The sequence below is a fragment of the Phocoena sinus genome, chromosome 7, assembly GCF_008692025.1.
Source record: "Phocoena sinus isolate mPhoSin1 chromosome 7, mPhoSin1.pri, whole genome shotgun sequence".
Taxonomy (NCBI): domain Eukaryota; kingdom Metazoa; phylum Chordata; class Mammalia; order Artiodactyla; family Phocoenidae; genus Phocoena; species Phocoena sinus.
Window position 1 is genome coordinate 65,000,233 of NC_045769.1, and position 27,414 is coordinate 65,027,646.

A 27,414-nucleotide genomic window follows, 5' to 3' on the forward strand; every position below is an offset into this window, starting at 1 on the left:
TGTAAGTTGAAAGAAACTCTTATGTTCTCCCAGTAGTGATTTATAACACTTTTATGATTCATAGGGTTGTGCAGACCAGCAAGCTTTGAAAGTGTTTATAACATCCACCAAGTAATCCCAGATAGTAAGTGCTTGTTACTTTACCCATCTGGGTAATCTGGGTGGTCCTTAAAACTGAAGCTAGTTCCTCTCCATTATTTCACCATGGCATCCCCTCCTAGTCCAGGTTCCTAGGTTTCTGCCACTTTGGACTCTGTTTGGGCACTGTGGCTAGTAATGCCTGGTAAAAGGTAGTTTCTGGAAAATGCTGGGCGTTCAGTGGCTCTGCTGAGAAAGTACACTCATTACTGGACCAAGCTCCATGCACACAGGGTTTTCTTCTACTTTCTTGACTGGTGTACCTTGGAACACTAGAAGAATAAAATAACATTGAGTGCTTAGTAGATACCAATAGATATTTGTTGATTTCTTGGATGAATGAATGATCGAGTTCACTTAAGACATACCCTTGTACCTGCTATAAAAATGTATGAGGTTCTTCTTTGCTATTGGGTTGTTTTGGTCTCAGTCAAATTGCCGGCATGTGTTAGCAGCCGAAATTGGGATCTGCATTTGTACTGTTCAGATTCATAGGCTAAGCCGGATGGGCATTCTGGAGCTTTATGTCTCGGAAACCAGAAGCTGGAATGCAATCATTTTTTACTACATTACCCAGGCAAGAATGAATTCATCATTTTTATCTCACCATTGCTCATTAAAAGCCTCATGCCAATACCTCATCTAGAACACTGCCAAATTTCGGACTCTGCTACAGTAAGAATTGAATGTATGTTTGAACAGCGCACTGTGGGCCTATGGCAGATTAACTTTTGGGAAATGGAAAACATATATATTTGACTGACCTCCAGCCAGCCGGAAATAAATCCCCTGTATAATCTTGCCACAATGTCATTTGGTTGTGAACAGGACGCCTCATTTGTCTTATGAGAGCCTGCATATCAAATGCCAGGGCCCTGCAGTCTTTTCTGCTTCTCTTTTGTAATCCCAGGCAGCTGCATCTTGGATAAGGTGCATTGGTGAAGAGATATAATTGTCCTCCTTTACTTTGTCATTAGCTGCATTCTTACCTTATTGAAGTATACGTTGGATGAGGTTTTGTCTTTTTTTTTTTAGTTTAGTTTCTAATAACCATTTAGTTGGTGTTTGACCGTGTTTCTAATTTGTTCTTAAGGTTTCAGCCTATGGCTTCTTTTCAGTTAGACTTGGTATTATATCTCACGTTCAGTTCTATTCTAATAGCAGCTAGAAATTATTTAATCTACCATCACTACATTTAAAAATAAGTTCTCTTATGCATCGGCGTGGGCAACTTGGATCAGGCTTTTCCTGTTGCCTAACACCCTATTTAGTTATGCTTCTAATGGGTGATTGATGTGTTTTACTTTTTTAGTTCAGAGTTTCCTGCAATTTAAAAAAGTCCCTGTCCCTAATGTCTATGATGGAAATAACATTTAATGGGACCAGGTGACTATTTCATTTTTGCTCTTCTAGAAAAAAATACCTGTTTCTGGATATATAAATGGGGATGAAAACTTACAAACAATATCCTTTTGAAGTTTCTTGAATAACTATTCTGCACTTTGGAGTCCAAACCTTCAACTCAGTCCCAGTCACTCCACTACCCACTTGCTGCCTGGCCATCCTTGCCAAGGACCTCTTAGGTGTCAAATTTACCCCCCCTCTCTTCCAGCATTGGTTGAATATTTAGCATCCTGATTTTGTTTTACTTGTTCTTGCATAAAAAGCAGACAAATTCCCTGAACCAGTTGCTGCTGGTTCTTTAGGGACGATGGACAGGAATGTGTTGGGTAGCAAGGGAATTCCACCAGAGGATAGCTATTTAGTGAAGACAATTCACCTGACAGTTCGCTGTAAGGGTCAATTCCCTGATGTTATTACCAAGCATTGGACTTTCAAAACCACATGCATGATCCTGCGTTCACCACAGTTTTTCTTATTCCTTGTTTTGGAGAATGACTGGCTTTATTGCTTAGAGGATGATCCATCCATACGGTGGCTCCTTACGATGACTGGGAGTGGGTTCAAAGCCCTGAAGCAGCTAATGAGTGATGGACCATTGGTTGCATCCTCAGCCCTGCCCTAGCCTAGTCTCAGCCGTATTAACTCAGGGATGTCAGTGTTGAGGAAGAAAAGTAACAGCTGGGAGTACTTCTCACCCTGGGTCTTTGGGCGCTGAACACTCTGGTCTGAGGATGGTGATGTCTTCAGTGCTGCTCTAGGTTAAAGCCATAGGTTGTTAATGGCACCCTATTTATCATTGTGGCTGCCCTCACACAGAGCATAGGCAAGCAGTGAAGCTGCCTATCTCCTCACCCCCTCTGCCTGCTACAGGCATTTTTCTCAATATATCCAAATACCACGGTTTTTTTTAGGTGGTTTTAAACACACTCATTTCTCAGGAATTTTATGTGTGAATTTCTAAAGATTGTCATTTAACGTAAACTAAATCAACTCTGTTACCATCTTCTATTCAGGCAACACTTTTTTCCCCCTTACATTGACAAGATGAAGGCTTCATCTAAGGAAAAAGTTGTGTTTTTTTTTTTCCTTAAAGCAGGAAAAAAGATATAGAAACATCAATAACAAAATAATCCTCGAAGCTTACTTTTCTACTACTTTAACTGGGACCAGCTGTCAAGTGTTTTCAGTGTTGAGGCATCTGAAAATTTTTGGCTGAAAGACACTAAGATCAAAAAGATGATGGTATGTTCTGTTGGGAAGTATTAGCCCCAATTCTTTCTAAAACAGTCAAGCTGGAGGACACAGAGGGCTTTGTGTTGTGTGTTTTGCTTTGCTTCTTCTCTTGGTTCACTATTTGGATCCCCAAGGGGATCTTCATAGGAACCTCGTGATTGCTTTGCAGTAGCAAAATTGGCTTTTAGATGAGTTGGAAGCTTCACTGGCACCTGCTCTTTGATGTAGGGGAGAGGATCCATACGTGAAGGGCACCAATAGTGCTTCTTAAATCCCAAGTTTTAAGTATCTTCAAACAGTAACTGTATGTTTTAAGGAGGTAGCTATCTGAGAGGCAACATGCACTGTGGCTGTGTACACGAGCTCTGGAGAGCCATGCTGCTGGAGTTCAGGTCCCCCCCCCCCCCATCGCCTCCCTAGCTGCATGACCTTGGGCACGCAGTGCTTTCTCTCTCAGTGTCCTCTGTAAAACAGGGCAAATGCTAGTTCCATCCTCATAGGGCAGGCGCCTGCGAGGATTACAAGTTGATACATATAGAGCATGTTAAATCTCAGTAAACATGTTATCATTCATAATAGTTTAGAAATAGAACCACTTCATTATTCCAGTTTGCAGAATTCCTCAAAGTCAAAATCAGCTCCGGGGCTCCTTCAACCAGTGGTCGCTAGCAATCAATGAAATTAAAATCTCATTAAAAGGAACACAGGAAGTCATGATGAACTGGGCGTTATTTGGAGGTTTCAGTATTCCCTGGGTGGCTTAGTTGCTGAATGCTCTTTGATTGTGAAAACATCAGGATCTCAGCCAGCTGGGGTTACCTCTGCTGTGCCCTTCCCAGGACCTGATTAGCAGTTCAGTGATCATCTCCTTAATGATCTGTTCTACTAAATGACTGGACAGTCATGAACAAAATACACCAGTAAGAAAGAGGAATATTATTTGCCTTTTGCCTCAGGATTAGCATGTCATATGTTTCTCATGCTTGCTCTGCTGCTGTAGAAATTTCTATGCAGAGTGATGTTATCACAGAGTTTACAGAGGCTGCAGTCTGTACGACCTTTCTCTTCTCACAGTTGGCTAATCTAAGTCTGTTAACCCTCTTCTTCACGTCCTAAAAGTATAGGATTATGATAAGCCCGGGGAAGGGAAAGGGAACAGAGGGCTTGTAGTAAAACTACAGTGAGGCTGGAAACTGCATTGTCTTTGCTTGCAGCCCCGTGCCTGCGGTGCCCCCCTTCCCCCCCGCCGCCCCCAACCCCGGTCTTTTGAACCTGGAATCGACTTTCATTGCATCTCGCAGCATTTCATTCGATTTCTTCCAGTGGGTAGGAAAAGCCAGGCCTGCCCAGAGTGAATGAGATCTTGCTGCCTTAAACAGCCCCGGAATAAGTAGCACAGACCTGTTCTCCGAGGCTGCACACACAGTCCACAGTCTTGTTTGCTGTTTTCACTGCTGCCAAACATTCTTCTGATTTTTTATTCCTTAGTGCATTATTGATGATCATCCCCAAGTCAGCATCTCTTTTCTGGCTCCTCTTCTGTATTTTGACTGCCTGTGACTCCTCTGAGTCCTCGGTCTCATTATGGCACTCGGTGTGAGCCCCCGCTCGCGTCCTCTGACAAATGCAAAGACAATCAGAAGCCTTATTTATATGGATAGTAAGCTACCTGCACTTCATGACCTCACAGTGTTCCTTTCTTGTCTGTTCCCTTGCCAAAAGTGTTTTGTTCGTCTCCCTCCAGTTTTTGTTCCCCAAATCAATGTGATATCTCTTCGGCTTATTTTTTACCTGCTATCTGTCGTAAAAGTCTAAATCCGTTTGTTGTGCTCAGATATCTAAGGTTGAAAGACAGCAAGTTGATCTCTTCTCTCTTTATTGGGGACGGAATGGAAATCTGAAATTCAGTTCGTTTTATTATGTTTCATGTACATGCAAGGAACTTGTGACAGCTGACCCCTTGATAAATGTATAACATCTCTGAAAGGTTGATAATCTTCTCCTTCAGAAGTTCCAATATCATTGCAAGGACCGAAGCAAAAACTTCCGTCGTTGTTTCCCAGATTGCTTTGGGTTGCTGTTTTTAAGCATAAGAATGATTTAGTCCCCCTTCAGTCCTTAGAGACCCAGCACATCCTTCCTTCGGGCTGTCTTATTTCCCCTGGCATTCTTTCAAATAATTTCTGATAACAGCAACAAAAAGTATCTTTTTGACAATTATCTCGACTGGGCTTGGCATTAAAAGCAATGTTCCTGAAGCATACATTTAAGATTATCTCTGCTTTCTCCACCCCAAACAGGGTTGGAATGTCTCATAGATCAGTGTATTGTGCAAGCAGGCAGTGCTGGCTGTGCACATTATAACTGGTGAATTCCAGTCTAGAGAAATATTAGTGGTTTAAAGATTTAGAAAGGCTGTGATTATGGACTCTGTGATATAAGTGTCTGGCATACTCTGTATTTTCTTTCTTCCCCCAAATACTGCATTTTATTTAATGAATAAGATAGAAGTTCAGGCCCATTATAACAATTTTCAATATAAGGTTGTTTTGAAGCTGTTGGATTTTTACGATATCTACTTTTTAAAAGTACCTTCTTAGGGATTATAGTAGGTGCTGAACAAATGTCTTGATACCCCAAGGCATGCAATTTATTATTGATAATAGTAATGCACTTGTGGAGTCCTTGAGGCTATGTTTTACTATTTAGACAGCCACTGTTCCCCCTAAATCAATGTCATTTATCCACCAAGAATTCAGTAAGGCTGCTGGTTTCATTAAGATGCACTACCATGGGAGGGAAGCTCAAGGGGGAGGGGATATGGGGATCTATGTATACATATAACGGATTCACTTTGTTATACAGCAGAAACTAACACACCATTGTAAAGCAATTATGCTCTAATAAAGATGTTAAAAAAAAAAAGGATGCACTACCATGTAATAAAGTTGTAACTGGTGTGCTATGAAAATGGGTAATGGAGAAGGATCAGAACGTCCTTCTGATTGTAGTCGATCTCAGATGTAGGATAAACAACTTCCTCCCAGTCTTGAGTGATGTACAGCAATCCTGCCTGAAGAAGAAAGGCCTGGATGCCCCTTCTCACATCAGGACATGCTGTAAGCTGCTTTTCCACTGACACCTTTATTCATACAGTATTGTGGTAAAACAAACAAATGTACAAACAAAAAATTCCGAACTTCTTCCACCGAAGATTTCTTTTCCCACTCCTGTTTTTTTTTTAATCTGTTTATAATGATAGCTCTTACTTCTCCATTACCCTGGTGGTAAGAGAACAATATCAGGAAAGAAAAATGAATTCCCTCATAGGGGGTTTCTTATCTGTCCAATTAGGGCAACTAACGTAGTGAGATACGGTGATTTCTCAATTAATGAATCGTCTGGAGGAAAAAGGCTCCTCTACGTAAGATTAGTTGCGTTAAAACCCACATCCCTTGCACACAGGCATCTTAGAATATATGAGGCAGAGCTGCCTGCGTGAGAGTACTAAAGTCGGGTATTTTAATGCCCACTTCAATTTCTCTTAACCCAGACAGTGTACTTTATTTATGAACCTCTTTCGCGGTCTATGTGAGAACATCAGTTTCCATGAGCAGTAAATGTGAACACTGCTGTACATGTATAAAGCTTTTCATTTAAAAATGCATTAAAAAGTTGACATATTTAATGATATTTTCAGTTCTAATCAGCGTGTATCACATGCCTGTTAAAATATTTTTCCTTTTACAAAGCCAAACCCAAAGTGTGTATTTCTCCAGACTTTCATAAATAATGATAACATTCTTCAGTGTGTACAGTTAACATCGTTATTACCTGGTGTCATGTTTAAAACCTTGTTCCTACAAGATGAAGCCCACACTCCTTGGTGGACCAGGCGTAGACGACTGGCCTCTGCCAGCTCCTCACCTGTGTCTCCCCTCGTCCCTCAGCCCAGGCTCGCTCCGGGGTGCTGGACCACTGCAGTGCGGTACTCAGCCTTGCTGTGCTCCCTCCCGCCTCTCACGTGCTCTTCCTCTGCCTGGAATGCTCTCGGTCACCTGGCAAACTCATCCTCTTCTTTCAAGTATCACCTCTTCCTAGAATCCTGCCCAGAACTCTCCAGGCAGTTTGCCTCTGTGCCGTCCTTGCTCTGTATTCCTCCCCGGCCAGCAGCACTCATGTAGCCATTCCTTTATGAATCCGCCCATACACTAAGCAAGGCAAGGTCTGCATTACTCTAGTCTGTATCTCCCCCAAATCTAGCAGGAGCACCAGCTTGGGGCACACACTTTTGTAAGAATGAGTTTACTAGCAGTGCTTATGGTATACAGACTGGAACACACACCTGCTTTTAAAAAGTCATGGATTTCAATAGGCAGTAACTTGAATGTTCTCATACACAGCTTCTCACACTCCGTGCCCTCCACCCGCAGCCTCTGCCCTACAACACAGAGGAGCTGAGTTCTCAATAGCCTGTCTCCTCATGAGCTACTTTCTGATGATGAAATATACATCTGAAGGATATTTGAGTTAGTACTACTGGTCCCCCCTCCCCCCTCGAGACTCTGGAGGGTTGAAAACAGCAGAAATTAGAGTCCAGAAGGCTCTGAGCTTTCAAGTTGGGATGGGAGCAGGCGCAGGAAAGTAGGAGAACGTAGTCCAAGTCACGTATTATGGTTCAGGGAGAGGAGACCTCTGGGCGTTAGGCTACATATCTGGCATAATTAGAAGGTGGGATAAGTGTGAGCTGTCATACCCAGCCTCCAGCATCTGGGAGACCTAATTTAGGAGGCAGGGACGGGGATGTCTCAAGTTCCGTGTGCTAGAATCAGAAGGTACACTTGAGGGCTTCCCTGGTGGCGCAGTGGTTGAGAGTCCGCCTGCCGATGCAGGGGACACGGGTTCGTGCTCTGGTCCGGGAGGATCCCACATGCCGCGGAGCGGCTGGGCCCGTGAGCCATGGCCGCTGAGCCTGCACATCCGGAGCCTGTGCTCCGCAACGGGAGAGGCCACAACAGTGAGAGGCCAGCATACCGCAAAAAAAAAAAAAAAAAAAAGGTACACTTGAATGCCTGAACTCCTTATAGGTTTGGTGAAATTTTGGGAACACAGAGGCTTCACCCCTTCCTTCCACAATAAAGGAGAATAATTCCATCTCCACTCATTTCTAATTACCTAACATTTCCTTACTGTGAAATCTGTCCTATCCATAATGAGAAATCAAGGCTCAGATTTAATTGCAGATTCCTGGAAGAGTTAACATGTTATCTTTGAAAAAAATTACACCACTAGTTTATTTTCATTCATTCCATCATTAGCTATGTGCACCTTCTTTGAGGCAGACCCTGTGCTGGGTATTGGGTGTACAACAGTGAGCTAAACAGACCTTGTCTCTCTCTCTCCACGCCTCCTTGGCCTTTGCCACTTGGGGAGAGGGAAGAGTTTGTTGAGCACCTAATAAGGTCGAAGAGGTGACTTCTGTGGGATGAGATGGTCATGTACAGTGGAAGGGGGAAGGTCTGATGCAACAAGCTTTTATAACTTCATCCTGATCAGCTCTGCTTATCTTCTTCATCTTTGTGGGGGGAAGATATCAGCTTCTGAAAAAATACTTTCTAATCACGGCAACCAGGCACTTTCCGATCTTTCCTTTGTTCATTTGTTTAGTGCCTGCTGGGCACTAGGCCCAGTGCCGGGTACTGACTGGAGATCTACAGGTGATTTGATGGTGTCTGCTTTCAGGGAGCCTCAGTCTAGCTCCATTGTAATAAGTAGGGTGACCATGTCCTGTATTTTTTAGGCTATGGCCTAACCTAGAGTGAAGACCCAGTCAACCCATGAATTGCTTTGATTTCTTATTATTAAAGAAGAAAATTATTCAACCTTGCTCTTTACCTTTCACTGGCTACTAAACCCTGATGTTAAATGCTTTGGAACATACCACAAGTAAAGAAAAAAACCTCAAGAAGTGAAGACAAAAGAGGTGTCCTTCTCTGGAGCAGTGCCAGGTGATGTAAACAGAAGGCCAGCTCTCTCCTCCTCTGCGTGGGCGGGCCACATGTGTGAGGAATGTTTGTCTTTGGAAGGCTGCCACCACGTTCCAGGCTCAGAGTCCTTCAGATCTCGCCGCCGTTTGTGCTCATGCCAGATGGCTCTGCCTCAGTTGGCTGCATTGGCCCATAATTTAAGTAGCATTCCTCATATCAGTGTGTTTACTGTCTCATTAATTTAACTTTTCCAAAGCTTTTCCCAGTTCAGAAGCTACTGGGTTAAATCTCAAGCTGTGTGCGCCTTATTAATATATGATTATTGGAAAACCTCTTTCTAAAACAGATTAAGGTAAAGCGAGAGGGACAATAAGAAAAAGTCCTATGAAGTTAAGTGTTTTATTTCCCTTTGGCCTATTTCCTCTGGCTGATGAGAATTTTTCTAAAATGTGTATGATTTTACAAGGTTGTAAAGACAGCTTAAAGACGTACACAGACTTAGGCTGTACAGACTTATTTCTGTAAGTGTTTTTGTTTTTAATCAAGGGATTATAGGCACTGAGGGAGACAAATAGTTTTTAGTCTTACACATACAGTACATTGAAGAGCAGTCTCCTTGTTGTCTTAGCTTGTCCTTAGTTAATACTTGCTATGTTATAAGTCTTCCCTCAACAGTGGCTGTGAGATTGTCATCAGAATCTCAGAGTATGTTTTGCCTTCATGCTTTATACACACGTAGTCTTGTTAATATTTCCAGAATGTGCTCCTGGGTGTAAGACTCTTCTTTTGGAATCCAGACATCTAGATAATTCCGTAAAACCTTTTTGCTGTAGACCTGGAAAGGCTTTTCTTGATGCCTCTAGAAATCAAAGTTGGATGAATTTCCTGTGTCTTCTGCCTTCCATGGTATGATCATTTCCTTCTTTCCTTTAATTCAACTCAGACTTACGACCTACACATTAAAAAAAATCCCTAGTGGAAGAGGGTTGAGGTTTCTGCACTGTACAGGAAGCTCTAGATTTTCCAAGATGTGGGCTGGTGCTGCCTGCACTCTGTCTGATACCTGTATAAATGCTTTTTATTCATTTACTGGATGATCTAGAAGAAGATCTGATAGACACTCTGCATATCTTACCTCTCAGATGAAGAAATGCCTATGGTTCCTCAACAAAGGCTTTTGATTCTTTTTAGAAAAAGTCTTCGACTTAACCCAGAAAAGCCACACTTGTATTTATGGAACTCCTAAATACTTTCATTGTTGGAAAGTGGCTGTAACACAACTTCACTAAATATGTACAATTTAAAACTACAGTGAGATTTCACTACACGTTAATTAGAATGGCTAAAATTAAAATGACTGATCATACTAAGTGTTGACAAGTGTGTAAGAAATTGGATCTCTCATACACTGCTGGTGGGAGTACAGAAGTGGCACAGTCACCTTCCGCAACATTTTGGCAACTGCTTTAGAAGTTAAACATATATCTACCATATGATTTAGCCTTTCTACTCCTAGGTATCTGCCCAAGTGAAAGGAGAAAGTATGTCTCTACAAAGACTTGTATTTGAATGTTGATGACGGCTTTATTTGTAACAGCAAACCCTGGAAACAATCCTAATGTTCATCAAGAGGTGAATGCATAAACAAACTTCCATATACTCATACAATGGAATACTTCTTAGCAGTAAAAAGGAAAGAACTTTTGATACTGCTGCAACATGGACGGGTTTCAAAATAATGATGATTATTTAATAACAAAATGAGTACATACTCTAAGACTCCACTGGAATGAAATTTTAGAAAATGCAAACAGCGCGTTTACCGTGACAGAAAACAGAATAATGGTTTCCTGGAGAGAATCAAAAGAGGGGAAGGTGGGGAGAATTATAAAGGGTCTGAGGAAGTTTCGGAGTGTGACGAACGTGTTCATTATCCTGCTTGCGGTGATAGTTTTACTGACGTATACATGTGTCAAAACTTAGCACGTTGTACTCTTTAAATATGTGCAGTTTATTGTATGTCATTTATACTTCAGCAAGGCTGTTATAAAGAGAAACAAAAGGCCTCACTTCCAGGCTGCCTGCATTAGTGTAAGAAAAGATGGTAGTACGCATTTGGAACAGTGATTATTAAGGTTATAAAGGACATGACCCCATAAGAATCTGGTAAAAGGTAAACATCCTTTCTCCAGTAATGTAGTCACAAAATTTTGCCTACAGTTTAGAGGGTTCCACGACTAAAAGCCCCAGGTTAAGACACCTATCGAATTCTTCCTATTTTTGGAAGAACTAAAGCACTTCTCAACAACTGTGTCTCCTAAGCATTAATCCTCTTTTCTTTTCTAAAGCAAATAAATTAATTCTTACCTTCATCTCAGATGAATGCTGGGTGTTCTTGGCAAGCACGACTGTAAAGTTTGGCCGTTCTTCACGGTTAACTATAAACGTACTGGCACGTTACCTCCACCAGCTGAATGGGGCTGCAGTTTCATTGATGATACCATTTCATTGCTTTCAAAATGAGCAATAAGAACATAATGCTTATTGGACACTTTCATTACCATGCTGTTGTCCAGTTCAGAAAACTCTACCTTAGGCACAGTAAAGGAAATTCAGGATAAAAATGCCAATTTTATTATTATATTTTAGAGGACACATTCAGTACCAGGCACTTGAGCTATTCCATACTGTTTCAGACTTTCCCATTACGCCAAGGTAATAGTAACAAACTGGAATTTGCCCAAACCTTAAGGAGGACAGCAAGGGTATTTCTGTTTCTTTTATATCCTGTAATCCCTTCCTGCTATATGTAAGTAACACTAATACTCAACTCTGTTTAAAATTTTGACCTCAAAGGTTGCTTGCTTATAGTACCTGTAACATTCCTAAAATCTCGTCCAACTACTGCTTTTTCTCCTCATCCGGGATCCTAATTCTGAGCTAAATGCAAAGAAAAATGTCGTATGACACACTGATTTCCCCCCTTTCCTTGAACATTTTATGTATCGTTTGTACTGTCTTAAAATTTCGTTAATGAAAACGCCTTCTAAGGTGATTTTACCATGTCCGTCTGTGCGTGGAGTCTTAAGGTTTCCCAGGGAAAGACTCAGAGGCATAGGTTTGCATGCAGGTGGGTTTTCGAGGAGTGCTTTCATGATTGACATCTGTGAGGGAGTAAAGGAAGTAGAATTTTGCAGACGGAGGAATTAAAACTAGGATTCAACCACAGCCAAAGCCTCCACTAATCCCATGAGGAGCTTTGGATCTGAGCTGACTCTTGCGATAGTCCTGCCTCGAGGCACCAGGGCCTTTCTGCTGTCGTGGGCAGTCACGGATGCGGGCAGCGTTTGGGGAGAGGGCAAAGACTCGGGGTGAGATAGTACTCTTTGGCAAAGGGAATTCCCAAAGAGGGGTGAGGCTGAGAGTCATCAGCCACCAATAACTGCCGCAGATGGGAGGACAGCTGCCTCATTCCTAACGAGAAGATCTGGACAGCACAAAATAGTATTCATTCTGTTCTGCACTGGCACTGCGTGGACCCACCTGGGAATCGTTCCTCCAGGAGCGCTTGGTCTCATTTCCGGGGGGAGAAGCTGTAACAGGGTTAGTGGTGTGACTTTTAGTCCCCACTGTGGCAGCTGGTCTTGAGGTCACAGTGATACTCCCCACGTCCATCCTCTACTACCCACTGTAGATTTTCTTTGTCTGGGGACCCCCTATGCTAGTCTGGCTGGTTTACCTGGAGAGTGACCTAGACTCTCCTCTCTGTAAAAAATGAATGAAAAACGGCCAATCTTGGTGGTTCCTTGTAGATGAAATGGGGTGGAGGTAGCAGAGATGAAAGGAAGTAAACCGTTGCACATGTGTATTAATGGCAAAACTGTTGGAAATTGCGGATGGATTAGAAGTAACAGATGAGAGGAATAGGTCAAGATAAATCCTGGGTTCCAGTTCAAGATGTTGACACAGGAGGATCCTGAACTCACCTCCTCCCCACAGACACACTGAATCTGTAGCTACCTGTGGAACAATTTCCTCTGAAAGAAACCCCAAAATTAGCTGAGCCGACTGCTTCATATCAGGCAAATGAGGAAAATCCACATTGAAACGGGTAGAAGGGGTGGAGACACAATTTTGCCATGACCCACATTGGGAGGGGACTCAACTCCAAGCTTCTCCCTGAGGAGCAGAGGGTTTGAACACCACATCTGGCACCCCAACTTTGAAGACCCGCTCCTGAGAGATGAGCCCCCAGACCATCTAGCTTTGAAAGGCTGGTGTCCGCAAGACACACAAGACTATAGTGGACTGAGAAACAGTTGTCAGAGGGCTTATGGGGATTCACCATGGCTACAGCCAGGGCCCAGCATGTGGTAATGGATGTTAAACTAGACCTATTGTGGCGATCATTTCATAATATATACATACATCGAAATAATACCTTGTACACCTGAAGCTAATATAGTACTATATGTCGATTATATCTCAATTTTTTAAAAGGTGGCTAATCTTTATTATAGTTGATTTACAATCTTGTGTTAATTTTTGCTGTACAGCAAAGTGATTCAGTTAAACATATATATATACATTTGTTTTATATTCTTTTCCATCATGGTTTATCACAGGATATTGAGTATAGTTCCCTGTGCTATATAGTACGACCTTGTTGTTTATCCATTCTATATATAATAGTTTGCATCTGTTAATCCCAAACTCCCAGTCTATCCCTCTCCCACTCCACCCCTCATCCCTTGGCAACCACAAGTCTGTTTTCTATATCTGTGAGTCTGTTTGTTTTGTAGATAGGTTCATTTGCGCTATATTTTAGTTTTCACATATAAGTGATATACGGTATTTGTCTTTCTCATTCTGACTTACTTAGTATGACAGTCTCTAAGTCCATCCATGTTGCTGCAAATGGCATTATTTCATTCTTTTTTTTTTTAGATTTTCATTGGCGTCTAGTTGATTTACAATGTTGTGTTAGTTTCAGGTGTACAGCAAAGTGAATCAGTTATACATATATCCACTTTTTCTTTTTAGATTCTTTTCCAATATAGGCCATTATAGAATATTGAGTAGAGCTCCCTGTGCTATACAGCAGGTTCTTATTAGTTATCTATTTTATATGTAGTAGTGTGTATATGTCAGTCCCAGTCTCCCAGTTTATCACTCCCTCCCCTTATCCCCTGGTAACTATAAGTTTGTTTTCTACATCCGTGTCTCTACTTCTGTTTTGTAAATAAGTTCATTTGTACCTTTTTTTTTTAGATTTCACGTAGAAGTGATATCATATATTTGTCTTTCTGTGTCTGACTTAACTTCACTCAGTATGATAATCTCTAGGTCCATCCATGTTGCTGCAAATGGCATTATTTTGTTCTTTTTTATGGCTGAGTAGTATTCCGTTGTATATATGTACCACATCTTCTTTATCCATTCATCTGTCAATGGACATTTAGGTTGTTTCCATGTCTTGGCTATTGTGAATAGTGGTGCTATGAACATAGGGGTGCATGTATCTTTTTGAATTACAGTTTTGTCCAGATATGTGCCCAGGAGTGGGATTGCTGGATCATTTGGTAGTTCTATTTTTAGTTTCTCAAGGACCCTCCATACTGTTTTCCATAGTGGCTGCACCAGCTTACGTTCCCACCAACAGTGTGGGAAGGTTCCCTTTTCTCCACACCCTCTCCAGCATTTGTTATTTGTAGACTTCCTGATGATGGCCATTCTGACTGCTGTGAGGTGGTACCTCACTGTAGTTTTGATTTGCATTTCTCTAATAATTAGTGATTGAGCATCTTTTCATGTGCCTGTTTATAGCCAGTCTTCAAAGTCATGGTTGCCTAGGATACTCAGTATTCATTTGAGATGAGCCAAGAGTTAATTGATTTGCTTTGGGAAAATAAATTAGATTATTTTAGGAGACACATTTGTAGAACTTCTTCTAAGATATGAATAATTCTTCTATAAAAGGATATTAACCTGGGGTTTTTAGAATCTTAGAACCCTCTATATTGACACTATGTGTCAGGCAGTAGCAACACAGCAGTGAACAGACAGACAAAGTTCCTGGACTCATCGGAGCTTATGTGCCTCATGCGGGGATAAGTGAAAAGTCATATCCAAAACGTCATAAATATATAGCATGTCTGGTGATGATAAGTGCTATGAAAAAAATTCTGGGTAAAGAAGTAGAGAGTGCAGCTGTGGAGGGGTGTTGATAGGGTAGCCAGAGACATGTGAGCAGCAACTTGGAAGGGAGAGCCATGGAGAAGCAGCGTTTCTGGCAGAGGGAATGGCAGGTACAGAGGGTCTTGGGTGGAAGCCTGCTTTGAACACTCAAGGAGCAGCACAGAGGCTATTGTGGCTGGAGTAGGGGCAGCCAGAAAGAATGGTGAGGGATGAGGTCAGACATGGACCAGGAGACTTGCTCATTGTAGAGACTGTGGTTTTTAGTCTGAGCTGCACAGCTGGCAGGGGGCTTTGAAAAGAGAAGTCACATGGTCTTATTATATGTTAGAAGGCTCATCTGACTGCCGGGTGGAGGCCAGACTTGAGGGACTGGGATGGGAGCAGGGAGACGATATAGGTCATTGTACGAATGTTGACAGGATGATGGTGGCTATACTTGTGTCGTTAGCAGTGGAGGTGGTGAGCAAACGTCAGTTTCTGTGTATGTGGATATATGTCACACACACACACACATACATGTCAAAGGTAAAATCTATTGCAGAGGTGGGTAAGATTTTTGTCTGGGTTATCAAAGAGTTTAGTGGGGAAAGCAGATCTATAACAGATAATTTCAGCACACAGTGGTAAGGTGTAGAGGAGAATGGGGGTTACAGAACCCTTCCTGGGGAAATTCGGGGTAGGAAATGACAAAAAGTGAACCATAAAAGTAGGACCATAGAGGGTCCGTTGGACCACATTAAGAACTTGAGCTTTATCCCAGAGTTGATGGGAACAGTTAAACAGTATTACCTAAGGAGGCAACACGTTCTAATTTATGACTTAAATTCTCCAGGTAACTCAGGTGTGAGAAACAGGGCTCTTGAGAAGTTTAGACTGAAAGCAAGGAAACCGGTTAAGATTCACAGTTGTCCAGGGTAGAGGCAATGAGCTAATGTTTATTATGTACTTGCTATAAATCAAACACTCTTCTAAGAACTTTGTTACTAACTTAATCCTCAAAACAACGCTATCGGGTAGGCACCATAAATATCCACATTTTACAGATGCAAAACTTCAAGCACGAAGAGGCTAAGGAAACTTGCCCAAGTTCATGGGCCACACAGCTCTAAGCAGGAGGACTTGAACACAGGCAGTCTGGCTGGAGAATTCAGGCTCTTGCTCACTGTGCTACACTGCATCTCCTGAAGATAAGCGCCAGAGATTAGGGGGAAATAAAAGGGCAAATCTCTTTTATTTTGTCCCAAACTGAATTGTTAATTAGCCCTAATTTTGCATTAGTGTTATAGCAGTATCCATAAGAAACTCACTCTCCTAGCCTCTCCTTTTCTCCTTACTTAGAGCTTGGATTCTCTTTTGGCACCCATGTCTCTTTCTTTGCAATTTCATGCTGCCTTTCTGCACCAATGCAACCTACAGGGTGTGTCTTTGAGTAAAACACATTGTGACATTATCGTCATCAGGTAACCCAAGTCTACGCTTTCGTCTCACCTTAGAATTTCTTACTAGGGGAATACATCAGCCTTGGGGTTCATTTGGTGTGCTTTTCCCCACAGCTTTTGTTTGAGAAGAGCTTGAATTAAATTAAGTCACCTCCATGAGAACATCAGTACTATATGAGATTGTTGTGAAATACGCTGGTACGTAGGGAGAAAAGTGTATCTTTGAATAATCACTCAGAATACAAACACAGACTGTAAATAGTCATTATCTAAATGTTACTTTTCCTAACTGTCAAAATGTGCAGAATTCGAGTAGTACAGGGAGATTGTAGAGAACAGTGTCTAGAGAATGCCTGACTTAGTTTGCCAGAGAAGTGTCACCTCTGCTGCCTGGCCTCTGGTAGATTACCCCTGGGAGACTCTTTATTTCCTTCTCTGTTTAGATTCAGGAGGGTATTGAGCATCAGCATCTTTTTCCATGTGGTTGTTAATGATATTATTACAGCTTCATAAAGGGCAGTACTTAACTGTGCATTAGGCCAAATGTTATCCAAAAGAGCAAATAAGAGACTTCCAGCCCTGACAGACATTCAAGCCTGAAGTGTGATGCAGGGACACAAAAATAGCAAGAAACAGGGCTTCCCTGGTGGCGCAGTGGTTGAGAGTCCGCCTGCCGATGCAGGGGACACGGGTTCGTGCCCCGGTCCGGGAGGGTCCCACATGCCGCGGAGCGGCTGGGCCCGTGAGCCATGGCCGCTGAGCCTGCGCGTCCGGAGCCTGTGCTCCGCAAAGGGAGAGCCCACAACAGTGAGAGGCCTGCGTACCGGAAAAAAAAAAAAAGGCAAGAAACAGATGGCTCACACAAAGGTATCATGTACTCCCAGTGGTAGGGCAAGAGGGCCACAATCCCTGGGGCCTTAGTGAGTATCACCTGTGTCCTGTGTGGTCAAGAGACAGAGAAAGCACCGAGACCAAAGACAGTGGGCTGTGGAGCACGGAAGGGACAAGTTCAAGGAATAACACAGAGCCTGCATCAGAAACTAGGGGAATGAGTTTTTTTAACATCTTTATTGGAGTATAATTGCTTTACAATGGTGTGTTAGTTTCTGCTTTACAACAAAGTGAATCAGTTATACATATACATATGTTCCCATATCTCTTCCCTCTTGCGTCTCCCTCCCTCCCACCCTCCCTATCCCACCCCTCTAGGTGGTCACAAACCACCTAGCTGATCTCCCTGTGCCATGCGGCTGCTTCCCACTAGCTATCCACCCTACGTTTGGTAGTGTATATATGTCCATGCCACTCTCTCACTTTGTCACAGCTTACCCTTCCCCCTCCCCATATCCTCAAGTCCATGCTCTAGTAGGTCTGTATCTTTATTCCCGTCCTACCCCTAGGCTCTTCATGACATTTTTTTTCCCTTAGATTCCACATATATGTGTTAGCATACGGTATTTGATTTTCTCCTTCTGACTTACTTCACTGTGTATGACAGACTCCAGGTCCATCCACCTCACTACAAATAACTCAATTTCATTTCCTTTTATGGCTGAGTAATATTCCATTGTATATGTGTGCCACATCTTCTTTATCCATCCGATGATGGACACTCAAGTTGCTTCCATGTCCTGGCTATTGTAAACAGAGCTGCAATGAACATTTTGGTACATGACTCTTTTTGAATTATGGTTTTCTCAGGGTATATGCTGAGTAGTGGGATTGCTGGGTCGTATGGTAGTTCTATTTGTAGTTTTTTAAGGAACCTCCATACTGTTCTCCATAGTGGCTGTACCAATTCACATTCCCACCAACAGTACAAGAGTGTCCCCTTTTCTCCACATGCTCTCCAGCATTTATTGTTTATAGATTTTTTGATGATGACCATTCTGACCAGTGTGAGATGATATCTCATTGTAGTTTTGATTTGCATTTCTCTAATGATTAATGATGTTGAGCATTCTTTCATGTGTTTGTTGGCAGTCTGTATATCTTCTTTGGAGAGATGTCTATTTAGGTCTTCTGCCCATTTTTGGATTGGGTTGTTTGTTCTTTTGTTATTGAGCTGCTTGTAAATTTTGGAGATTAATCCTTTGTCAGTTGCGTCATTTGCAAATATTTTCTCCCATTCTGAGGGTTGTCTTTTTTTTTTTTTTTTTTTTTTTTTTCCAGTTTTAAAATTTTTATTTTTTTATTTAAGTATAGTTGATTTACAATGTATTAGTTTCAGGTGTACATCAAAGTAATTCAGTTTTTCATATATATATATATATGTACGTATACACACACACAGACATATACACTCATACATATAGATAGATAGATGTTCTTTTTCAGATTCCTTTCCCATATAGGTTATTGCAAGATATTGAATATATTTCCCTGTGCTATACAGTAGATCCTTGTTTATCTATTTTTTTTTTTTTTTTTTAAACATCTTTATTGGGGTATAATTGCTTTACAATGGTGTGTTAGTTTCTGCTTTACAACAAAGTGAATCAGCTATACATATACATGTGTTCCCATATGTCTTCCCTCTTGCGTCTCCCTCCCTCCCACTCTCCCCATCCCACCCTTCCAGGCTGTCACAAAGCACCGAGCTAATATCCCTGTGCCTTGCGGCTGCTTCCCCCCAGCTATCTACCTTACTACGTTTGTTAGTGTGTATATGTCCATGACTCTCTCTCGCCCTGTCAAAACTCACCCTTCCCCCTCCCCATATCCTTAAGTCCGTTCTCCAGTAGGTCTGCGTCTTTATTCCTATCTTACCCCTAGGTTCTTCATGACATTTTTTTCCCCTTAAATTCCATATATATGTGTTAGCATACGGTATTTGTCTTTTTCTTTCTGACTTACTTCACTCTGTATGACAGATTCTAGGTCTATCCATCTCATTACAAATAGCTCAATTTCATTTCTTTTTAAGGCTGAGTAATATTCCATTGTGTATATGTGCCACATCTTCTTTATCCATTCATCCGATGATGGGCGCTTAGGTTGTTTCCATGTCCTGGCTATTGTAAATAGAGCTGCAATGAACATTTTGGTACATGACTCTCTTTGAATTTTGGTTTTCTCAGGGTATATGCCAAGTAGTGGGATTGCTGGGTCATATGGTAATTCTATTTGTAGTTTTTTAAGGAACCTCCATACTGTTCTCCAGAGTGGCTGAACCAATTCACATTCCCACCAGCAGTGCAAGAGTGTCCCCTTTTCTCCACACCCTCTCCAGCATTTATTGTTTCTTGATTTTTTGATGATGGCCATTCTGACTGGTGTGAGATGATATCTCATTGTAGTTTTGATTTGCATTTCTCTAATGATTAATGATGTTGAGCATTCTTTCATGTGTTTGTTGGCATTCTGTATATCTTCTTTGGAGAAATGTCTGTTTAGGTCTTCTGCCCATTTTTGGATGGGGTTGTTTGTTTTTTTGTTATTGAGCTGCATGAGCTGCTTGTAAATTTTGGAGATTAATCCTTTGTCAGTTGCTTCATTTGCAAATGTTTTCTCCCATTCTGAGGGTTGTCTTTTGGTCTTGGTTATGGTTTCCTTTGCTGTGCAAAAGCTTTTAAGTTTCATTAGGTCCCATTTGTTTATTTTTGTTTTTATTTCCATTTCTCTAGGAGGTGGGTCAAAAAGGATCTTGCTGTGATTTATGTCATAGAGTGTTCTGCCTATGTTTTCCTCTAAGAGTTTGATAGTGTCTGGCCTTACATTTAGGTCTTTAATCCATTTTGAGTTTATTTTTGTGTATGGTGTTAGGGAGTGTTCTAATTTCATTCTTTTACATGGAGCAGTCCAGTTTTCCCAGCACCACTTATTGAAGAGGCTGTCTTTTCTCCACTGTATATTCTTGCCTCCTTTATCAAAGATAAGGTGACCATATGTGCGTAGGTTTATCTCTGGCCTTTCTGTCCTGTTCCATTGATCTTTCTGTTTTTGTGCCAGTACCATACTGTCTTGATTACTGTAGCTTTGTAGTATAGTCTGAAGTCAGGGAGCCTGATTCCTCCAGCTCCATTTTTCGTTCACAAGATTGCTTTGGCTATTCGGGGTCTTTTGTGTTTCCATACAAATTGTGAAACTTTTTGTTCTAGGTGTAAAAAATGCCAGTGGTAGTTTGATAGGGACTGCCTTGAATCTGCAGATTGCTTTGGGTAGTAGAATCATTTTCACAATGTTGGTTCTTCCAATCCAAGAACGTGGTATATCTATCTCTCCATCTGTTGGTATCATCTTTAATTTCTTTCATCAGTGTCTTACAATTTTCTGCATAGAGGTCTTCTGTTTCCTTAGGTAGGTTTATTCCTAGATATTTTATTCTTTTTGTTGCAGTGGTAAATGAGAGTGTTTTCTTAATTTCACTTTCAGATTTTTCATCATTAGTGTATAAGAATGCCAGAGATTTCTGTGCATTAGTTTTTGTATCCTGCTACTTTACCAAATTCATTGATTAGCTCTAGTAGTTTTCTGGTAGCATCTTTAGGATTCTCTATGTATAGTATCATGTCATCTGCAAACAGTGACAGCCTTCTTTTCCAATTTGGATTCCCTTTATTTCTTTTTCTTCTCTGATTGCTGTGGCTAGAACTTCCAAAACTATGTTGAATAAAGGGGAATGAGTTTTGTTTGGGTAAGCCAGGAGGGATCAGAAATGACTTGATGGCCACTGAGTAAGCAGGGTTCAGAAGCCCCATAATTTATTTTTGGAAACTAGGGTATCTTAAAACATTAAGCATATACTTGAGGAGCTCTAAAGTAACAGCCAGCCCTACCCAGCCCTTCCTTCTCAGCTCACGTTCTGGTTAAGGAGCGTTTTTATTTTAGAAATCCGGGTGCAGTCAGGAGAAGGGAGGAAACAGTGACACCCATCTTTTTTAATGAGCATTGCTACTAGAAGTTAGCATCACCCTGAATTTTATGTGACATCAGTTAAATGAAGGTATTTTGTAGCACTTTATAACAAATTAGAATCAACGAAATTGAAAATAAGCGTAGCACCTGGGATGAGTAATCAGGTAAGTGGCCAGTTTTGCTATTTTTGCTTTGAGCTGAAGACAGAATTTGAATTTCTAATGTCCCCCGAGGTGTAGGGTTCACAGTTGGGGACATGGTTTCTGGGATGACTGTTTAAGATGCCAGCAGGTCATTGTTGCCCTCCAGGCTACAACTTGCTTGTAGCCATGCTCCTTGGAAATTGGCCCTACCACAGATGTGTGTTCACCAGCGAGAGGGTTGTGAATTAGTGTAGGACGCAGCTCTGCTTTTGTTGGAACATTAGAGAGCAGACTGGAAATAGATGACCAGAACAAGGCAGTAAGTCATCCACATTTACGGGGAGACTCTAATGAAAGAACTGAAATTCATGTGAAGACTTTACGGCCACTTGTGAAATCAGCCCAAATCCAAGGAACTATTAGAACACTTTTATGCTTTAAGAAAAGGGTGACTCTGCTCAGTTGCTGCAATTTTCATATAGTCAGAATGCCCTGACACCATCAGTACTGGCTTTAGTGGGCAGGATTTTACAGCAGAGCTTTTCACTCCATGAGCCAATGTTTCTTGTGTAGACTACTAGATGATTATAGTATCTGAGATAAGTTCAGGAAACTGTGGAGGAGGCCAAAAGAAGATTGAGGTTGGTGGCCCAGGGGTCTGCACATGATGTGTGTAAGTTTGCTGCGTGGGCAAAAACGAGGGAGAGAAAAAGATGAGTGGGGGAGACGGGTGTTAACAAAAATGAAACTTTGTCTGTTACTAAGATTGGAAGTATTAAGACGGCAACAGATGAAGATAAAATGGTGCTTGTAATTGTGGTTTATGAAGAGAAACAGGCCAGGGCTTCCCCTGGTGGCACAGTGGCTAAGAGTCTGCCTGCCAATGCAGGGGACACGGGTTTGAGCCCCGGTCTGGGAAGATCCCACATTGTTGCAGAGCAATTAAGCCTGTGTGCCACAGCTACTGAGCCCGTGTGCCACAACTACTGAAGCCCGCACGCCTAGAGCCCGTGCTCTGCAACAAGAGAAGACACCGCGATGAGAAGCCCGTCTGCTGCAGTGAAGAGTAGCCCCCGCTCGCTGCAACTAGAGAAAAGCCCATGCAGCAACAGACCCAACGCAGCCAAAGATAAAATAAATAAAATAAAATTTTAAAATTTAAAAAAAGAGAAACAGGCCATATTGAATATATAATTTTTCCCCCTCCACAGCAGATGGATTAAATGAAACTAACCTGCCGAGAAATTCTTGTGTCTAGGTTTTCAGTCAACCTTAGAGAAAAATAAAATTTGCACAGATTTCTTTCTACTTCCAAACTTTCTACTTGAAACACTTTTCTCAAAATATTTATATGTTTACTATTTTCTCCTAAATTGTTTTTCTTTTTCCTTAAAATATTCAGATAACTTTTCAGATGCCTAATTACTGAAGCAGCAGGGGGTTTTCCTCATGAAAAATAAAAATGATGAAGAGGACCTCTCTCCTAATTTCTTCAATAGTAACTTCTCTTTCTTTGACCAATAGTACTTACCTGACATTCAGGTTTGGTCGTGGAAAGAGGAAGGTGTTAAATTTCCATCGGCATCACCTGTTGAGGATTCTGTTCATAAACAGTACCCAAAGCAAGAAAGGCTGACTTCTCAATGAGAGCATCAAATACGTCATGGCACCACAGAGAGCAGGATGGGGTCTCTGATGAATCTGGCCAATACTAAAAACGTATCTGCACTGTTGAGCTCCAATCGGACAGCCTCTAAGTGCTTGACCCTGTTCAGCCAATTCCTGTGTTGCTCAAGGTGGTACTTCACTGCTTTGACAGATCATCGTGCCCTGAAAGCACTAAAACACATGCCTGAGTCGTAGAGGTTATCTACTGTATTTTGTTGCTTTGATAAAAATGGGTGCAGAGAATTGAGTGAATTTATAGGGACAGGAGTTTGAAATGCTGACCTACTATTTCCAGAGAAATGGGTCGTTGCAATACCCCTCCTCTGTTTTGTACTGCCCTCTCCTGGCTAATAGATCTCTTAATAATGAGTGTTGAGAAAAACCAGGTGGAGGAAACAGTGGGGGGCTATCATTTCTACTTTCCACTAGAAAGTAATTTCTCATTTTATTGTAGAAAACGTGGGGTCAGTGTATAGTGATTAATTCAGATGTGCTGAAGATGTAGGTTGTGGTAGAAAACGTCTTTACAAGAGTAGTTTGGTCATTTGTATGGACTTTGTAATGTCTGTGAAAGAGATGATTTTGCAGGTTATTGCATCATTAGTCAGACTTTCTGAATCAATGATGTGAAAATCCAGTTATTGGAAATAATTTGGACACTTTTTCTCCATGTTTGTATTTTACAGTGGCTGCTAATTTACAGAAGATTGTAGATGATCCCAAAGCTTTAAAAACACTGACATTTAAGTTGGTAAGTGGAAAGTTATGGAACGAAGGTAAATATTTCGCTATGCTGTGCCAACAAGGAATAATAATATCATTATTAAGCTGTTCCGTAATTCTGCTGTTGGTTTTGGGGGTGGGCATCCGTTTTTGCATTCGTCATTTACCTGGTCAACATTTGGGAAGATTTTCTGGGGTTTTTTGTTTTGTTTTGTTTTTTAATTGGAATATAGTTGATCTACAGTGTTGTGTTAGTTTCAGGTATACAGCAAAGTGAATCAGTTATACATATACATATATCTACTTTTTTTTAAAATTCTTTCCCCATATAGGTCATTACAGATTATTGAGTAGAGTTCCCTGTGCTACAGAGTAGGTCCTTATCAGTTATCTATTTTATATATAGTAGTGTGTATATGTCAATCCCAATCTCGCAATTTATCCGTCCCCTCCCTTTCCCCCCTGGTAACCATAAGTTTGTTTTCTACATCTGTGACTCTGTTTTGTAAATAAGTTCATTTGTACCCTTTTTTTATTTTTGGATTCCACATGTATCATATGATATTTGTCTTTCTCTGTCTGACTTAACATCACTCAGTATGACAATCTCTAGGTCCATCCATGTTGCTGCAAATGGCATTATTTTGTTCTTTTTTATGGCTTGGGAACAGTTTCTGATCATGACTGGAAAGTTCCTCTTCCATGAGCATAGCTTGTTCTTTTACCATCACATCTTTAATAAGAGTAGCCATTTGAGAAGTCTTGAAGTCTGTACCCTTTTGCTTCCAGTTTGTATGGCAACTTGACCATAAAGACAAAACTAAACTGAGTTTGAAGCAGCACTCTTAATAAAGCTTTCCTGAAGCAAAAGCCAAGTGGTTCTAACGTTTAAAAATTGAGGCCGATTGTTGTAGAAATGGTTTAAGTAATTGGAAGCGACTGTAGAACAGCCCTCTGAAGGCTAGTGAGCAATGACATAACATTTTAACTCCACATTTCAAATCACAGTAACAGATTCTTGGGGAGAGGAGATATTCCAGCAGTTTTTCTGCACTAGCAGATTTTAAATTTAAGAACTAGAGTGGCCACAGAGATACAGATACTGACCATTCTGAGGTCCTTGTGAAACTAAGAGATTGTGATCATGGCCAGAAATGGAGAGAAGTCCAAGTAGTCAAAAGTGACGATTTTCCTGAAGGATTTTGCAAGCAGGATGTTAAATGACTCATTTTTTAAATTATAAATTATTCTTATCAAGGGCCAGTCTTGAATGCTGCAAGCAATTTAAGATCTAGATGACCAACACTTTGTTTTGCACAACGTACGTTGATGGTCTGTCTTTTTTATTTCTCGTGAAAATTTAATGGAAAATGTGTATGGCCAGAAAATGCTAAATGATCCATTACAGTAAATGTTAACCTGGTGCTAATTAACTTTCTGGGTCTTGCTCCTCATCTAAATTCAGAGGGCCAGGCTGAGTGATAAAAGAAAAACACAAAGATTTTCACAGAAAGAATTTAGCTGAAGAAATTCATTTTGTTTTGATAACAAAAGAACATTTTAGTCAGACAAAGAGTGAGAAATTAACAAATTGAAAAATTCATCTTCTAGCTTGGGGCTCCTCTGTCACCTCTGTTATGTTTCTAATTCACCTGCATCTTCATAAACATGTTTCACTTATATGAGGATATATGGATGAGAAAGATGACACCCTGTGTCTGCATTTCAAGCCAGTAGTAATGTTTCATTTTTTTTTCTACTGCAAAAAAAGAAGTTACAACATAGCACCTCCTGAACATTTTCCCAATTTTGAACATGTAAACCTAGAGATAAGAAATTAAAACTTTTACCCTGGCTTATTCCCATTGTCCCTAAACTCGCCTACCTATAAAATAGGAGTAGCAACCCCAGGCCTTTCATAGTACTGAAGGTTTTGTAGAAACACCCACTATACTGTCCCTAGATAAACTATACTGTCCCTGTGCAACTGGTTCCCTGGAGTCGCTCTCTTGAGTCTGTTCTTCTTCTCATCCCCATTCTCAGCCCCCTAGCGGGATCCTCTTCTGAAACTGAGCTTCCTGCCTACAACTTGCCAGCCTCCAGCTCTGTTTACTACACTGGGGCTCTAGCCCGCGTAATTCTTCCTTAATTCCAAAATGCCCCAAATACTTGACTGGCTCTCCACTGTCCTCTTCTGAAACTCAAACCCTGATCATGGCTAAAGGAAGTCCTCCCCGATCAGACTTTCTTTTAGGTCCTGCTCCACCTTTCTTTATCCCCGCATTCAGTTCTTCCCCTAGTCCTCTCTCCTCCTATTTTCATCAGCTGACCCTTTGTATGTACTCCTCCCTAAAATACCCTTCTCTCCCAACTTCTCCAGGCCTGCTCTCTGTGTCACCAACACCTGGACACGTTCCAGTTTTTTCTGCCTTAATTTCACTTCTCCAACAAGCTTTTTTCTGGCATCCGATCTTGGCCTCGGTGCTCCTCCAGTATTCTCTCCCCGAAAGGTTATATTATATTGAAATTGTGTAGAATCTTATTTGTGTCTCTGATAAGTTCAGAGGCTCCAGGCAGGCAGGGACTTCTGTTGGATTCCCTTCACGTAGTAGGGACTTGATCATAATTAATAAAATATATCAGAACACAAACCTCATTTAGGAAAATTTCTCTCAAAATGCCTTGGCCTTGCCTGCAGAAATAACAAGAATCATTGCTATTTCATGTGCATCCACCGTTTGCGGGGCATTGCATGAGGTGTTTTACCTACTTCAGCTCAGTTAATTTAGTGCTCACGAGCCTCCAAGATGGTGATGTCGTTGGGTCCGTTTTATGCCTTGGGAATCAGAGGCTCTGTGAGGTTAACTTGCCCAGGATCAAGCAGTGCAGAAGCTGGGAATTCAACCCTGATCTAGCATCACGGCCCAGTGCTCAACAACTATTCAGTCTTACAGGCGGGACCTTGCAGCCGTATGGTTTTACAGGTTTCTGTTTGTGGATTCACCTTTTGGATGACTGGACACACTTACCCTGGTTGAGACCAGATCTCCTTTGTACCTTAAGCGGAGTGAGTAATGTTGGCCTGTCTGGCACAGGAGACCTGCAGGAGAAGCCGTGCAAGTTTTTCTTTCCCCTTATAGCTTGAGAATGGATTGTAATATGTGGCATTCTCAGTAAATGGAAATTGATGGCTTTCCCCCCAGAGACAGTTAAAGGTGTTAAATAAAGCCAAGCTCAGGAGTGACCTTCTGTTTCTGTCCGTTAACTCTCCATCCATCCCTAGTTAAAACCTGAGAGGGTTTCTTCGTGGCTGTCCGTTGCCAGCCAGTTTGAGACCCATTTGACGGAGCTCATTTGAAGTGCTCCTCGGCTTAATCTTCTGTAGGACACTAATAACATCCTGGTAAAACCACAGAGATCCAATTTGGTTATTTTATTGAAGACTACAAGATCAAAGTGTTTCGGAAGCATTTTTCCTCCTAAGCGGCTACTGCTTATAGCCCTGTTCATGTCTCAGCTGTTTATCATTTTAATCTCAGCGCTTTCTTTGCTTTCTAAAGGAGAATGTAAGGGCCCTGAAAATTATCTAAAGAGTAGTAGCTAGTATTGGGGCTCTTCACCTGG

The 27,414-nt window shown here is 41.4% G+C and overlaps 1 protein-coding gene across 1 annotated transcript in view; it reads left to right on the forward strand.

The window, feature by feature from the left end:
• Nucleotides 1-27,414, forward strand: part of STK39 (serine/threonine kinase 39) — a 307,498-nt gene that overhangs the window by 270,904 nt on the left and 9,180 nt on the right. Inside the window, exon 17 of the mRNA XM_032638323.1 lies at nt 23,754-23,818. Within this exon, the coding sequence (XP_032494214.1) occupies nt 23,754-23,818 (65 nt within the window). The remainder of the gene's footprint in view (nt 1-23,753; nt 23,819-27,414) is intronic.